Source organism: Delphinus delphis, chromosome 2, assembly GCF_949987515.2.
Source record: "Delphinus delphis chromosome 2, mDelDel1.2, whole genome shotgun sequence".
Taxonomy (NCBI): domain Eukaryota; kingdom Metazoa; phylum Chordata; class Mammalia; order Artiodactyla; family Delphinidae; genus Delphinus; species Delphinus delphis.
Genome location: NC_082684.1, coordinates 129,286,810 through 129,302,401, shown reverse-complemented (window position 1 = coordinate 129,302,401; position 15,592 = coordinate 129,286,810). Strand labels below are relative to the sequence as shown.

At 53.8% G+C, this 15,592-nt stretch overlaps 1 protein-coding gene across 2 annotated transcripts in view; it reads left to right on the top strand.

Moving 5' to 3' along the window:
* Positions 1-11,008, top strand: part of ARID3B (AT-rich interaction domain 3B) — a 52,009-nt gene extending 41,001 nt beyond the window's left edge. The window contains exons 5-9 of one of the 2 annotated variants that reach the window (XM_060003681.1): positions 4,325-4,508; positions 5,734-6,014; positions 6,133-6,387; positions 7,833-7,934; positions 10,691-11,008. In XM_060003681.1, coding sequence (XP_059859664.1) covers positions 4,325-4,508; positions 5,734-6,014; positions 6,133-6,387; positions 7,833-7,934; positions 10,691-10,854 — 986 coding nt within the window. In that variant the 3' untranslated portion in view covers positions 10,855-11,008. The remainder of the gene's footprint in view (positions 1-4,324; positions 4,509-5,733; positions 6,015-6,132; positions 6,388-7,832; positions 7,935-10,690) is intronic. The other variant, XM_060003682.2, reaches the window with a different exon arrangement.
* The last annotated feature ends 4,584 nt before the right edge of the window (positions 11,009-15,592 follow it).

The window sequence follows — 15,592 nt, the reverse complement described above, 5'->3', positions numbered from 1 at the left end:
ATATGTCCATCCCAATCTCCCAATTCATCACACCACCACCACCACCACCACCAACCCCCCAAACTATCAATTTTTGTTTTTAAGTTTTTATTCATAGACTCATAGGACTTTAGAACTGGACGTCATCTGGAAGCAAATTCCTTGCTTCAGACTGACAGGGAAACTGAGGCCTGAATATTGTCGATCCCCCCCATCCCCACCCCCAGCGTGATGTATTGGTTTTCTTTCTTGTTCAGGTAGGGAAACTCAGCTAAAAGGCCTTCTCCCCTTCTCTTCATAGTTGAGTCTCCTTGGGACAAGGGAGGTGGCTACCAGGCCCACTAAGCACAGAGCAGACTGCAGAGAGAGACCAGCCTGAGGACCCTGCCTCTCTCTTAGTTGTTAAAAGAATGGAAGCCAAGGCAGGCTTTGTGTCTGGATTGGCTGCATAACGTGAGAAAACCATGATGTCATCTAGAGCTGGGCCTCAGAATAGCTTCAGCTTTGTTTCTGAGGGTACTGAGGGGCCCGCCCGCACTGGGAGCTACTTTTAGCAGTTTCGTGGAGGGCCAACCATGAGGAAGAAAATGCCCATTCCCCTTACCCACTCACTGATCCTGGAACCAGGGTGCCTGGCCAGGCCATAGGGGCCCTGGTGAGAGAAGCTATGACCCCCCACGTGCCCAGAGTGGGGCTGGGTTGCGGAGCAGCCCTGGCCTGTGTTTTCTCTCCAGCGGTGCTGAGAAGAGGTCACTCTGGGGATTTGAAATGCCACTTTGCTCCTTCCTTGTCTTCTCAGGTCCAGTATCTACCTGTTTCCCTTGCCCCTGAGCAGTTCCCAGCCTAATGCAGCCACTCTCTGTGTGACTATAAAAAAGGCTAATTTTTAATGAAATTTCTACATCTATGACATTGTTGTCTTTGAAAGAAGCCATCTCAAATGACTAGCCATTTAGTCTAGTGACTACTCTGAGCAAATCTATAATTCCTCTCTGGGGAGCTGCCTTCAGAGGCAGTTTGAGCCACACTAGATAATCTGTTGTGGTTTATGGCCACACCTCATCTTCACACAAAATCAGTATAAACAGCCTGGTCACTTCATCCTATTTTCCTGGCTTGTTTCCATGAATGACCATTTCTAAAAGTAAAACACACCCTTTACATATGAAGGTTTACCTTCATATGTAAGAGAATCAAATGAAAATAGTGTAAACTCTGAAAGCTCTGCACAAACGGAGCGGTAGCTGGCTCTTCAAGGTGACAGTTCTGAAGGACAGCACTCCCCTGGCTGGACATGCCCTGCTTGACGGTCACTCACTCAGCCACGCCTGTTCTGTGGGCATCACAAACCCAGCCCCCTTGCCCTCTTTAACACCTGTCTCCCCTTCTCTTTGACCCCACTGAATGAAGTCATGGTTTCTTTACCTTCTCAAAATCCCCAGCTCTCCATCCATTCCTGTGCTGCCAGTCCTCTTATTGTAGGACTCAGACACAAAGGGCTTAACCACTCTGGACCTCGGTTCCCCAGTCTGTTTAATAAGGGTCGTGACCCCCCTAATGAACCTGCCAGGACCTGAGAGGAGAGGGTGACTTCTGTTCAGGGCTGTCAGCAATTAGACACTTCGAGTTAGTGACAGACCCTGGTGGGCACACCACAGCAGGAAGGAAGGAAATGCGTTTAATATTCCCAGTTGGGTTAACACAGAGCTGGTTGCTTTGACTCTGAGAAGCAGGTTGGTTGGTTGGTTGGTTTAATCTGCATGGTAGTTTAGCTTATTAAACATTCTAATATTCAAGACATGATGAAGGAAAAACGATTCCTGTCTTCATTGAGCTTACAGTCCTCCTGGGATACCAGACGAACATATGTGAAACAAGTGTAACTATTTGCTGAACTTGTAGTGATTATAATAGAAATTCTGAGAGGAAAGAAATCCATGTGAACTGGGGTCGTTGGAAAATTCTTCCTGGAGGGAGTGAACGTTGAAGGCCAGTGTAGAGAGGATTTGAGCGCAGACAGGTCATTTTAGGCTTGATGAGGAGGGACAGGAAAAACAAAAAGTAGAGGAGAGAGGAGCTTGCCTTTAGGGGTGAGGGTGAGAAGACCCAACTGATTGGAGTGAGAGTGAGTTGTTGGGACATGCTTAAAATACATCGTACGTAATCTTCTAAGGAGTGTTGGGGAACCCGAGTCATGAGATTGAACATGTGAGGTGGGCTGGGTTGGCAGTAAGAGTCATTGTGGGTTTTTAAACTAGGAAGCGAGTAATGGCGTGAAAGTGGTGTTTTCATTAGATGGTCTGGCAGCAGCGTGCAGGTTGATCACGTGGATTCAAAGCTGCTGGGGGCATCTGACGGTGAGCCAGCAAGGGCCTGGCCCAGGGTGGTGGCTGAGGGCCGGAGAGGAAGATGGCTTTGAGAGGGGCCTCAAAGCAGTAATCGGTGAGCCTCCCGAGAGCCTAAAGGTGGGTGAGAGAGGAGGGAGAGGAGCCATTGCTGCCTCGGAGGTTCCTACCCAAGACCTCAAAGAATGATGGTGCTGCTGGAAGAAGAGGAAGTGATGGGAAAAGGGAGCTGGCCTAGGGGATGAAGCTGAGCTCACTGTGAACATCTGACCTGGAAGTGAACAGGTCACATGTGTAAAGATGTTCTGGAAGCTTCTGGAATTGAGCGCTTTGGGGACTTGGGTGAGGGGGCCTTGGGAGTGGTCCTCCCAGACTCTCCAGGTGATGCCCTGAGGGTATGAACTCGCCAAGGCCATGAGCGAGCTCGGGCAGACAGGCCTGCGAAGAAGGGAGACCTTAGCCCTGTCCTGCCAGGAGACCAGTTCTGCTGCATGAGACTCCTGTGCTTATGACAGGAATAAGGTCTACTGTCCGGAACAGCACAGGGAGAAGTAGTTAACCAGCGCGCGAGCTGTCGTGCCAGCAGTCCTCTGATATTTTACCAGTGAATCTTTGAACTTAACTCTATGGCCCCTTTGTCCTTGACCCTCCAAAGACCAGCCGGTCAATACAAAGGTCTTCAAGACCTCTAGCTCCCTCCCCACACTGAGAAAAGAGACCCGGTCCCACCATAGCAGTGCCACGTGTTCGTGCTCACGCTACTTCCTCCTCATAAACGTGGCACCCTTCACTCCACTCTGGCTTGAATTACCCTATAAAAGAGTTGGTGAGGCCAGTGATCTAGAGCTGAGAAGAAAAATGCCATTCCTTGAGGGGAAAGAAGCAGGAGGAGCTGAAACAAACAGCCCTTCTCTAATCAAGCTGGCGTAACTCCACCAGGCAGGCAGTGAGACCTCAACAAGCCTGGGGTGGGGGGGCGGCCGCGGCACAGGAGGAGCAGCCTATGTACAGTAAAAGGACTTGCCATCAAAAGGCAACAAGTCTCATACCCTGCCCTGGACGGTGACCCTTCCTGCTGGAATTCTCCCCTCTGACCTCCAGATCATTAATCCCGAGGCTGCCAAATGACAGTCATCCATCACGCCTCCTGACGAGCATCCCAGCCGCCCGAGAAAGGAGCCTGGCCCCGCCCTCCCTGCCGTCCCCCGGTGCTCATTAGTGGGCCTTCCTGCTCGGTGCCAGGTTTCCTAATCAAGTCCCTGGCTCCTCTCACTTCCCTTCGGGGCCAGTGGGCGGAAGCGGCTCTGACCCTCCCTCTTTCAGAGGCCAGGGAGGGGTTGGAGTGAATTGTTGAGTGGCTTTTCATCCCCCTGGAGACCTGTGTGCCCAGCAGCTCCTTTGACATGGTGGGTACACAGGAGAGAAAAAACCATTTCTCTGCCCTGTAGCTGGAGAAGAGATGAAGAGAAAACAGGCAGTATGCAAATAAAAACACGGTTATAAACTGCACTGAGAGCTGCAGAAGAGAAGCCAAGGAAGCTCTCCAGGTGGACAATGGGGCAGGACCTCACCTGTCTTGGGAGTCAGGGAAAGACTTCCCTGAGGAGGCAGCTGAACAGCTTCTGAAGGCTCCAGAGGACTGAGTTGCCAAATCATTAGGAAAGAATCTGGAATCATACTGCTAGCAAAAAAAAAAAAAAAATCTTTGAAGTCATTTAGTCTGGCCCTCTTATTTACAGGTGGGAAACAGACCCAGAGAGGCTGTGTGTTTTACCCAAGGCCACACAGCCTGTGAGTTGGACCTATCTTTCTGTTCTTCCCAAGGAGAACTGGCAGCTAGTCTGATAGCTTCCAGGCTTTGAGAGTTCGAGTCAAATTATACTTGTAAGCAGATTTATGAACATACTTCCAACTCAGCAAAAGGGTGGGCATCCACAGATGTCTTCTTTCTCTGCATGGTAATGACACAACCCTCTGTTTCTCTCTTTGCACAATCACAGGGACCCCCATCAACCGAATCCCCATCATGGCCAAGCAGATCCTGGACCTGTATATGCTGTATAAGCTGGTGACGGAGAAGGGGGGCCTGGTGGAGATCATCAACAAGAAGATCTGGAGGGAGATCACCAAAGGCCTGAACCTGCCCACGTCCATCACCAGCGCCGCCTTCACCCTGAGGACCCAGTGAGTGGCCAGAGCCTTGGGGAAAGGAAGCTAAGGCTGGAGAAAGGGGATGCTTTAACCTAGAGGAGAGGAAGGAAGGAAATTCCACTGTATAGTGAACAAGATGGGCGGAATTCCTGAAAGGGCCTGGAGCTTTCTGAGATGAATCCCTCCCTAACCTAAGTCATCCTGAGAGCGCCCCTTCCCAAGCATCTCCTGTGTGCTGCTGCTTCACTCTTCTGTTTCATTCAAACCTCACCAACAACCCCATCAAGAAGGTTTTTGTCCCTGTTTCCCAGACAACAAGAACTAAGTCTCAGAGGTTAGATCGTTTGGTCAGAGCCATACCAGCTAGTAAGTGGTCAGGCTGAAGAGTCACGCCTGGGCTTCTGTCTCTGAAATTCACGCTTTTTCCAGGACGTCATCTCCCACACAGCGCCCCTACCCTAAGCCTGGCCCTTCCTACCTGACACTCAGCTTGCCCAGCAACAGCGGACCCAGAGGAAGGCAGGCACTGGGATCCCACTGGGATCGGCAACCTGTTTTTCTACCCATTTGAGTTAATTATAAGGGTGATAGAAGCAGTGAGAACAGGAGGAGCACTGGCGAATGAGGGCCAGAGGGGAATCTGTTCTTTCAGAACTCTGGACGTTGTTCTGTGAAAAATACGGAAAGATCAGCCATGTATAGGTTAGGTGACATGTTAAGGCCTTGTTGAAACTGTTCCAGGAGAAGTTGGGAACAGAGCAATATCCAGCATAGCAGTCCTTCTCCCAAGGTTCTTGGGTAGCGAATTGCTTCTTGGGGCATCTGACACAAAGAGGGACATCACTTCTAGGTCCACACACAGTGGGAAGAATTGCTCCTGTCTGACCAGCCTGACTCAGAATGGTTAGGAGATCAAGGAGCCAGAAAGACATTGCAAAACATGGCATTTCTCATTTCTCCCAGGACACTAGAAAGGCGCCACAAAAACATGAAACGTTAGCGAAAGTATCTATTTCCCTAATGAACCGTGCCTCCACTTCGAGCTGCGTTTAGAATTGGGTAGCAGTTAGAGGGCCTGGGGTGGGGCATCGCTGTCCGGGAGGTTCCTCTTCCATCACATGCACCAGGTTGTGCTCCTTTGTCCTAGAGGACAGAGCCTGCCCCACAGAGCCCGCTTCCAGAGGCCCATCGACTTAAACTGGACAGCCCTCGTGCCACATTTTGGATGACTCTGGCTTCCTTCCTTCCTTCCCTCCAGGTATATGAAGTATCTCTATGCCTACGAGTGCGAGAAGAAAGCCTTGAGCTCCCCGGCCGAGCTCCAGGCAGCCATTGATGGCAACAGGAGGGAGGGCCGCCGGCCCAGCTACAGCTCCTCCCTCTTTGGCTACTCGCCCGCTGCTGCCTCTGCCGCTGCCGCTGGGGCCCCTGCCCTCCTCTCCCCGCCCAAGATCCGCTTCCCCATCCTCGGGCTGGGCTCCGGCAGTGGCACCAATGCCAGTGGCCCTCGGATATCCCCAGCAACCACTCTCAGGAAAGGTCTGCAGGGCCCTTGTGAGGAGGAAGGGCAGGGAGGAAGGGCGCCAAGTTCCCTGGGTCCAAGACCCAGGCGGGAGGGTGGGTTATGGGTTGGGTCCAGCTCTGGTGCCGTTGTCAGGTGATGGAGTCCCAGTGACAACCGTGCCCGTGCCAAATCGCCTGGCTGTGCCTGTGACCTTGGCCAGCCAGCAGGCCGGTACCCGGACGGCCACGCTGGAGCAGCTGCGGGAGCGGCTGGAGTCGGGGGAGCCCCCTGAGAAGAAGGCGTCCAGGCTGTCAGAGGAGGAGCAGCGCCTGGTGCAGCAGGCCTTCCAGCGCAACTTCTTCAGCATGGCACGGCAGCTGCCCATGAAGATCAGGATCAATGGCAGGGGTGAGTGCCGGGCCCGGGCGCCAAACCCCGGCTCCATTCGAGGGCCCGTTTACGTCCCGGGGACTGGGGTGGAGCCCCTCCAGGTTCTGCCCCCCTGGCCCCCAGAAGGATCTAGAGGCCAAAGAGCCACCCGAGGCTTTGGTGGCCACAGAGGTCTCAGTTCACCAAAGCTGAAGTCATTTTGCAGGGGACCTGCAGTTTCCTCAGGCGTGCCCTGTTCTCTAGCAAAGAGGAGAAGCAGTTGTTCAAGGAGGAGCAGGAGGCCTTGAGGGACAGCTGCCGCGTCTTCCCCGTCCCCTCCTGCCTTTTGATCTGTCTCAATTAAAGGGCTCGCCCTTCACCCCAGTGCCTCACCATCTGGGAGAAAGACAGCACCTCCTTTCCGGAGGCTCAGTGAGGGGCCAGAGCTGCCTCAGGCCAGGCTGCCAGTGACCCCCGGGAGAGAGGGGAGGAGGAAATACAAGTTTGGCAGCATAACTGGCATCTTTTCCCTTCCCCTCCACATTTTTCAGGTGCCCCACCTTCTCCCCGCCCCTCCCCCCACCCGCAACCACGCACTCCACATCCCTTGTTCCCCTTGTTCCCCTTTCCCCCTCACACACATTTTCTTTGCCATTCTTGACTCTATCTCAGAACAAACATGTTGGGAAACAAACAAACGGGCTCGTGTTGGGAAGAAATCAGGTGTGAAGAGAGCTGTGCGTGTTCCCAGGCAGCCCCTCCCTGTCCCACTCCCCCCCTGGCGAGGAGCCGAAGGGAACTGGAGGTGACAGCCCGGACAGCAGGGCTCTGCCCTCTTGACCCAGTCAGGCCAGGTGCCCCTGGCCCTGCACAAGCCACAGGCTAATAGATGAGGCAGCTCATCTGGAAGAATTCTTGGCTCTCAACGTCATGAAAGGGCAGAGTCTCGGTGAGCCAGGCGAGGCCCTGTGTGCCAGCGCCTGCAGCCTTCCACAAACCACGGAGGGCTCAGATGGAGAGGGAGTGCCAGGTGCTGGGCAGGTAGACCCTCTCCTTGGGGACCTCCCAGCCTGGTTAAGGGGAGGAGGAGGCAAGGCAAATCCTCAGAGGAAGGGGCTGGGTCTTAGTGACCTCTGACGCCCCACCCGGTGGATAGTGGGTGCTCAGGGTTTGCTGAATCGTGTTGAAAGCATCAGTGCGCAGCTGCGAGCTGAGGTCAGCCTCCTTGCCTATGTGATGCCTCTTCTCTGAGAGCAGAGGGAGTTGGGAAGGTGAAGTGGTTCAGTAGAGAGAGCAAGCCGTAGGACGTTCACCAGCCTGGTTCTCCTGCCACACCTTACACTTGGCAGAAGGTTATCCAGGTGCTTTCTAACTCTGGGAGGCCTCAGCCTGCTGTGGCCAGGCCGGGAGGGTGGGAGAGCCTTGAAGGGAACGACAGAAATGCCAGAGGGCTTGACCGGGCCTGCTGTCTCCCTTGTCCCCAGCAGAGGACAGAGCAGAGGCCTCGGCTGCAGCGGTGAACCTGACCACGAGCAGCATTGGGAGCATCAACATGTCTGTGGACATTGACGGCACCACTTACGCAGGTGAGGCTCTTGGGGCTCTGAAGGAGGCGGCAGGGTGGCAGCCAGCCTCAGTACAGCTCCCTGCAAGACCCCCTTGTCACCGTTCTGTCTGAATATCTTCCCAGGGGTGGCTTCCTTTCAAGGTTCCAAAAGTAAAGTAGTTCTTCCGGATGAGGAGGGCTGAGGATTGCTAATAGGATGACAGATCCCCCTCCACCATTTTTTTTTTTTTTTTTTTGCGGTACGCGGGCCTCTCACCGTTGTGGCCTTTGCCGTTGCGGAGCACAGGCTCCGGACGCGCAGGCTCAGTGGCCATGGCTCACGGGCCCAGCCACTCCACGGCATGTGGGATCTTCCCGGACCGGGGCACGAACCCTTGTCCCCTGCATCGGCAGGTGGACTCTCAACCACTGCGCCACCAGGGAAGCCCCACCACCACCACCTTTGATAAAGTGATGGAGACCCCTTGTCTAACCCTTTTTCGACCAATGGTTGGCTCGTTATTTGAAAAAGTCATTTAACGTAAAGAATCATAATCAACTCTATCCACACCTTTAACATTGTATTATAAGTTAAATCAGTGTCCACCATTACAGTCTTTCAATGCATGTGTCTCCTTTCTTTGACTGGTTCAGCTCTTCTCTTCCTGGACATCATCTGTCATGGTCCAAGAACTGACACAGGCAAAGGAATCTGAGCGCAGCAGAATCAGCCTATATTTTCATGATTTTCCCCCCAGTCTTTTACAATTGTCTCTTCCTAGATCTAATTTGGCAACAGTTTTTTGTTGGTTGGTTGGTTTAGCACCTTTACGAAGACTTTCCAAGATGTTCAACTTAGTTTTCATAGAAACAGCAATCCGTTTCCCACTCCCATTTTGTTAGTGTAGAGATGAGTTTGGGGATAAAGCCAGCTGACTGGTTGTTTTCTGGTTTTTTTTTTGGCTGCATTGGGTCTTTGTTGCTGCGCACGGGCTTTCTCTAGTTGCGGCAAGCGGGGGCTACTCTTCGTTGAGGTGCGCGGGCTTCTCATTGCAGTGGTTTCTCTTGTTGCGGAGCACAGGCTCTAGGTCCGCGGGCTTCAGTAGTTGCAGCGCGTGGGCTTCAGTAGTTGCAGCACACGGGCTTCAGTAGTTGTGGTGCGTGGGCTCAGTAGTTGTGGTGCATGGGCTTAGTTGCTCCGCGGCATGTGGGATCTTCCCAGAGTAGGGATTGAACCTGTGTCCCCTGCATTGGCAGGCGGATTCTTGACCACTGTACCACCAGGTAAGTCCCTCCAGCTGACTCTTGTTAAGCACAGCTTGATGAGTGGGGGCCCCAGAGCACGGGCACACTGGCCAGTGGCCTCCTGCTGGGAGCCTGGGCATCAATCACCTGTTTTAGAGGGGGCATGGGGAGGTGCCCAGTGGAGGGGGCTTAGAGCTGCACCTTCTATCAAAACCAGGGGCATTTCCACAGGGCATGCTTTGAGTGCTCCTGCTCTGGGGACTGGGGCCAAGGCCGCTCTGGATCTCTGCCGGGCCACTTGCTGGGGGCATCACGCTTGGGGCCAGGGAAGGGGCAGAGTTCCTGGAAGCAGCCTGCAGAGAAGCAGGGATGCCAAGTTGCCTAGCCACTCACCACAGAGTCAGTGCTTCAGAGACCACGCCACGTTCAAAGGTCTCTGCCTAACACAGACCCCTCAAGGAGACTGGGCGAGCTGGCGGCTAGGGCCTGGATGCCCTTTGCCTTCTGGTGGTGCCGTGTGGTCGAGGAGGTTTGGGGGTTGGGAGTGGGTCTGTGTGGAAAGCAGGGAAAGGGGAGATCAGTGCCTGGCTCTCCATCTCCTCTCATCCTTTCTCAGGAGAGAGGAGGATATGCCTCCTCTCCCTCAGCATGGGGAACAGTCAGAAGAGAGTTGAAGGCTCCCCAAACCTCACTTGCCTCAATCCTGTCCCACCTGTGTCCTTTCTCAGTGGCTGTGCAGTCACCCAGGCCCGGAGCTTGGAAGTCATTCCTGAGAGCCCCTCAGGCCCATCACCCACCAGAGCTCAGCAGACGCCACTGCTCTGCTGCGTCCCCGCCGCATGGCCCTGGTTCAGACCTCTCTTCTCCCCTGTTAGAGTAGCTCTGACTTGCAGGCTTCCATCCACCCACATCCTCCCAGCCCCACAGAGAGCTCTGAAATGCCCGTCTCGTGATGTCCGTCCCCTTCTTCCCCTTAAAACTTCAGGGGCTTCACAAGCCCCACAGGGTACGACCCCGGCAGCCTAGAGACACGCAGGCCTCCATTTCCTCGCGCTGCCACCTCTCCAGCCTCCTGTGCCGCATGCCTGCCTTCAGCGCCCCCCGGGCCTACCGCGTTGCTGCACCAGCCTCCAGCACGTTCGCCGCCTCTCTCTGTTCTTTGTTCTCTCAGATTTCCTCTGCCTGCCACGCCGTCTCCTCCTCGTCGTGTGGCCACTTTTTCTAAAAAGTCCAGGCATGCTCTCCCGCCAGAGCTTCTCCTGACCCACTTTCCCCTGCCCTCCAAAGCTGCCTTTTTTCCCCACAACACGCTGGGTACACTTCACTTAGAGCCTTTGTGACGTTTCAGCAAAATGACTCTGTCCGTCCCCCTCACCAGCCTGTAAGCACCTGCAGGCAGGGCAGTGTCGGCACCTAGCGCAGCGTCCAGCATGGAACCTCCTCGCCCAGAGTTAGGCGGCAATAGATACAGTGGAATGAACTGAATCCCTGAACCTGTCCCTCCTCTCCCAATGTGCTCACACTTGCTTCTCCCCGCCCCCACTCGCTCAGGTGTGCTGTTTGCCCAGAAACCTGTGGTTCACCTCATCGCAGGATCCGCTCCCCAGAGCATCGGCAGCAGCGCCAGCAGCAGCAGCAGTTCTCACTGCTCGCCAAGTCCTACCTCGTCCCGGGGCACCCCCAGTGCAGAGCCCTCCACCAGCTGGTCCCTCTGAGGGGCAGGACCCAGCTCCCAACTCCCTCCACCCTCCCATCGAGAGTGGAGGAAGCTGATGCACAGAATTTACCTCATCTCATGGAGCCCACATCAAACACCATTTGGCCAGATGTTGAGAGTTTGGACCTGTCCGTCTGTCCAGGCTCCATCAGGTCCTGCTGTACTCTAGAGGCAAGGAGAGGCTGGAGGGGCCTGACAGGGCAGCGTTGTCCAATCAGGGATTGTCCTGGAGAACTGGGCGGGGTCTGTGGGCGTCCAGCTTCCTCCAGGGCTCCCAGGCCACCTCCCATCCCGGGCACAGTGTATTGACAATCTGTAAGCTGACACAGGGCTGGAGGCCCTCCACATCCCTTCCCCTTTAATTTATTTCCCTTCCCCTGCCTTCTGCCATGACCCCAGGGTCACTGGTCTCTTCCCCTGCTCAGTCCCCCAATCTTTGACTCCAGTGTGGGGCTGCTAGGAACCAAGAGCATGTCTTTGTGGCCCTTCTCTGCTGAGCATGGCATGGGGTCCTCCCAACCCACCTTGCCTCCCATGTTTGGTTCTTGGGGTGTGGGTCTCTCAAATTCAAGTCTTGAAGCAGTCCTCAGGGCCCCATATCCCCCTTTTAATGGCCCCAAGACAGGGATCATGAGGGCAGTCCTCAGGACCCAGGGCCTGCTGGGCATCTGCTGAGGGAGAGGCAGAGCCTCAGGGGCTGCCCAGGCAGGCCCTGGCACCCACTCCACTGACCCTTTTCTGACCCTGCCAGACCTCACGTCCCCACTCATCCCTGTTGGCCAGCTCTCCCAGGAAACAGCCCACTTGTCCCTTGGGCCCCTCTTCTTCTCGTGGGGCCCAAACCTGCCAATGTCAGGTTCATTGAAATACCTCAGATTTGTAACTGTTGATGTTTGATTCTTCAGGAAGTATTTGCATCTCTGAAATCTTTTTTATATGTGTTTGCTGACTTTTGTGTTTTTTTTTTTACTTTAAAATTTTTATTGTTGTTATTGTAGCACCAAAGAAATGAAAGCAGATCACCCCAAAAGCCGAGCAAATGATTTGGTACCCCAGCCCCTCCGGCCCTTCCCTAAGACCCCAGTGAGGGTGCGAGCGAGGCAGCAGGAGAGACGACTCAGGGATCACAGTGGCAGGAGGAGGTGGAACGGAGAGGCCCGCTCTCACGCAGGTTGGATCGTGAAACCACACCGGTTCTCAAGATGGCCCTTGACCCATTTCCCACCAGAGCAGGGCAGTCCCAAACCCCAGCGCCCAGTTCACCAGGGTGGGGGCAGGGCATCTTCCCTTCACTCAACATTCCCACCTCAGGGCAGGAGTGGGCTGTGGAGGCCATGGACCTTGGAGAAGTTGAGCTGCCCCAGAGGGTGAGGAGATGCTGAAAGAGCTCTGTCTCTCCTTTTGGACCCTGGGGTGGAGTGGGCTGTTCCTGTGTCCTAAAGAAGAGGTGATTCTCACACAAGGCGTGCCTCTCAATCGAGTAAGCCCTGCAGTGTTCAGTGGAACCCCACCTGCTGTGACATCATCGCGCTGTGGTGGTGGGAGACCATGGTGGCACAAGCCCACGCACGACTAACGCTCAGTCCATCTAGGAAAGGAAAGGGAAATCATACGCTTGAGCACAAAACACATACCTCAGCCCAGTGAGCTGCAGCTGCACTGACTGCATCTTCTCTCCCTTCCCTAGCCCTCCACACTGTCTCACACTCACACATACTCACACACACAGCCCCATCCATTGGGGGCTGACCCTCTCCTGGCCTCACCAGGCCGGCACAGGGCCTGGCAGAGAAGGGCGTCTGAGGTCCGTGTCAGGGAGGAGCCCGGTTGGCTGGCGCTGGGCCCACTTGAAGGCATCGCAGACATTTGGCCAGTGTGTCTTTCTCAGGGCTTTGGTCACAAAGGATGGACTCTTCCCACCTGGAGGACACAGGGGTGGTGCACTGTGTCTTCCTGGTTGTTGGATCCTCTCCCTTTCCTCAGGCAGCTTGCCCAGCTTGCCCTCTCAGCAAGCCCTCGCTGCCCTCAAGGGCAACAGCAGGGTCTCAGCCTGAAAGCCCGAGGGTGGGAGCGCCGGCAGGTGCCCCCAGAATGGGGCCCTGGGCCAAGAGGAGCTCTCCTGACGGTGCAGCCCTGAGGTCACATGGCAGCCATTGGCCAGGGCCGCTCCGTCCCCTCCCCCTCCCCATCTTACTTGTATTTAACCAGGAAAAAATGTGATAGCACATGGGTAGCCTAGGCAGTGGATAAATACCTCAGAAGTCCTCTTGCAGCAAGTGTCTGTATATGTTGTGGTCATTTTCTATCTTACATGTTCTCGAATGTTTATATTTCAATAAACCTCTACCTCTTCACACAAGCAGGTCTCGCAGGCGCTTTCAGTGACTCTTTCATTTGACAGTACTAGGGAAGAGGCGAGGACCTTCAGAATGAAAGGGGCTAAGTGAACTACTCCTCTGATCCCTTGATTTTTCCTAACCCTTCTCTTCGCTGCTCACCCATCGTTTTCCCAAAGCGCTTACTCTCAGCCTGTCTTCTGTATTAGCTGGGCACTGCTGATATTGCATGATCACCAAAACTGACTCCCCTGGTGTCACGTCAGGGTCCCAGCAGGCACAGGCCCAGGGGTCTCCTCCATGAGCAAGCCCTCTTTGAGCTCCTGCTGAATAAGTACAGTCCCCACGCTCACAGAGCTCACACTCTTGTCTGGGAGGCACACATGACTCTAGACAAAAACCGAGTCTTTAGAATACAGCATGACTGGGACCAGTGGGGTAGATAAATGCTGGAGCAGCTCACTAGGGAATCTCTGGAAGGCTTCCCAGCAGCGGACATTTCAGCTAGAAGAATGAGGTGGCCAACTGGAGACGTGAGGAAGAGCAGAGGAAGTGATACATGTGGAAGCTCGGTGGCATCAAAGGACCTGGCATTGGGGAACTGTGGGCAGTGCCTAGGGTTGGGGGGTGCTGGAAAAAAGTGTGGCTGGGGCCAGGATGGAGCCCAGGCTAAGGAATTTGGGCACCATCCTCTGAGCATCGGGACCCTGCTGACATGTTTTAAGGAGGACATAGGCTTAGAAAGAGACTTTTCTAGAAGGGTGATCTGGAGCTGGGAGACATTCTAGGCATGGACACCCTGGGACACTGCCACTGAAACAGGCCTATACCCAGACTGCTCAGCCTTTTTCTCTGCCACGATGCGCATTGTATGGGCACAACCTGGTTTTGGCAAAACCAAAAGAAATGGGCAGAGAGGTAAAGCACTGGGTGGGTTTGTGATTGCCCATCTCCATCCATAACAACATACACCTCGCCTGTCTGCAACCTCTGAGGCATGGGGAGGGGGTTCTCTCTGCCATTTTGAAGTGCTAGAAAGTGAGGGTGACACTGGGACAGTCTTGAACCTCTCACTGACACTTTAAAATCTTGTGAAAGAAACAACCAACCCTTTAGTACTTTAATTACTAACCAATAGTTGGGATCACACATCACAACCTCCTGTGACACACCAGGAGGCTGCCACATGGAGATTCACTGGGCCTGGTATGGGAGGAGGCCCAGAGATGAGGAGAAGTAGGGTCCAGAGACATTTGAGTTAGAAGTATGGAGTGGATGTGAGGGGACGCTGAGGGAGAAGTGGCAGCTGAATAAGCCTCCTGATAGAGATGGAGAATCTGAGAAGACCAAGGCACTGAGCCACTGCAGTTCCATCCCACTTTAAATTAACAGAAAAAAATATAGGAGAATATCTGAGACCTCGAGAAAAGGAAGAATTCCTCAGACTAGACCCTTCGAGAAAAGTTCATCAAAAGATACCATAAGATAAAAAGACAAACTGGGAGGAGATGCTTGTAACACACAGCTAGTCAGAATTTCTTTCTTTTTTAAAAAAATACTTTTTTTTTTTTTGTTTTTTTTGCATTACGCGGGCCTCTCACTGTCGTGGCCTCTCCCATTGTGGAGCACAGGCTCTGGACGCGCAGGCTCAGCGGCCATTAAATGCTTATTGTTAAGACAAAAGCAAACAGAAGGATTGAGGAGAGGGGGCAAAGTCATGAACAGGTGTTTGGCAGAAGAGGAGATAAAATGGTCCTCATTAGTAATCAGGGAAATGCACAAAAATCCATTCCACACCATCAGATTGGCACAAACTGTAGTCTTAAAATACCAGGCCTTGGTGAGGATGGGGAGCAATGGGAACTTTCACAGATTGCTGGGGGGAGGGGGATAAATTAGCCTAACTCTGGAAAACACTATGGCTGTACCTAGTAAAGTGGAACGTGCCCATGCCCTGGGGCCCAGCAATTCTGCTCCCAGGTTTGTACCCCAGAGGAACTCTGAACGTGTGCCCCAGGACATGGGATGGCACTGATGGTAATAAGGAGACTGTGAAATTACCAATTACTGAACACTGGTGTATGCCAGGTGTGGTTTAAGTTCTTTGCATGAATTAACTCGTTTGCTCCTCTACACATTTATGAGTTTGGAGGCGCAGAGAGGTTGAGTAACTAGCATGAGGTCCCAGAGCTGTGAGAAGAGCAGTCGGTGGCTACGGAGTCCAGAATCTGCCCTAACCGCGAGCGAGGCAAAGCACTCTGCTCAGTGTCTCATTTAACACTGCACCCATAGACCTGTGAGGCAGAGACTTCGTTCATTTTACAGATGAAGAAACTGAAGAGCAGAAATGTGCACGAGGTTACAAACGTAGTGAATGGCAGGGCTGGGAACGGACTCTAA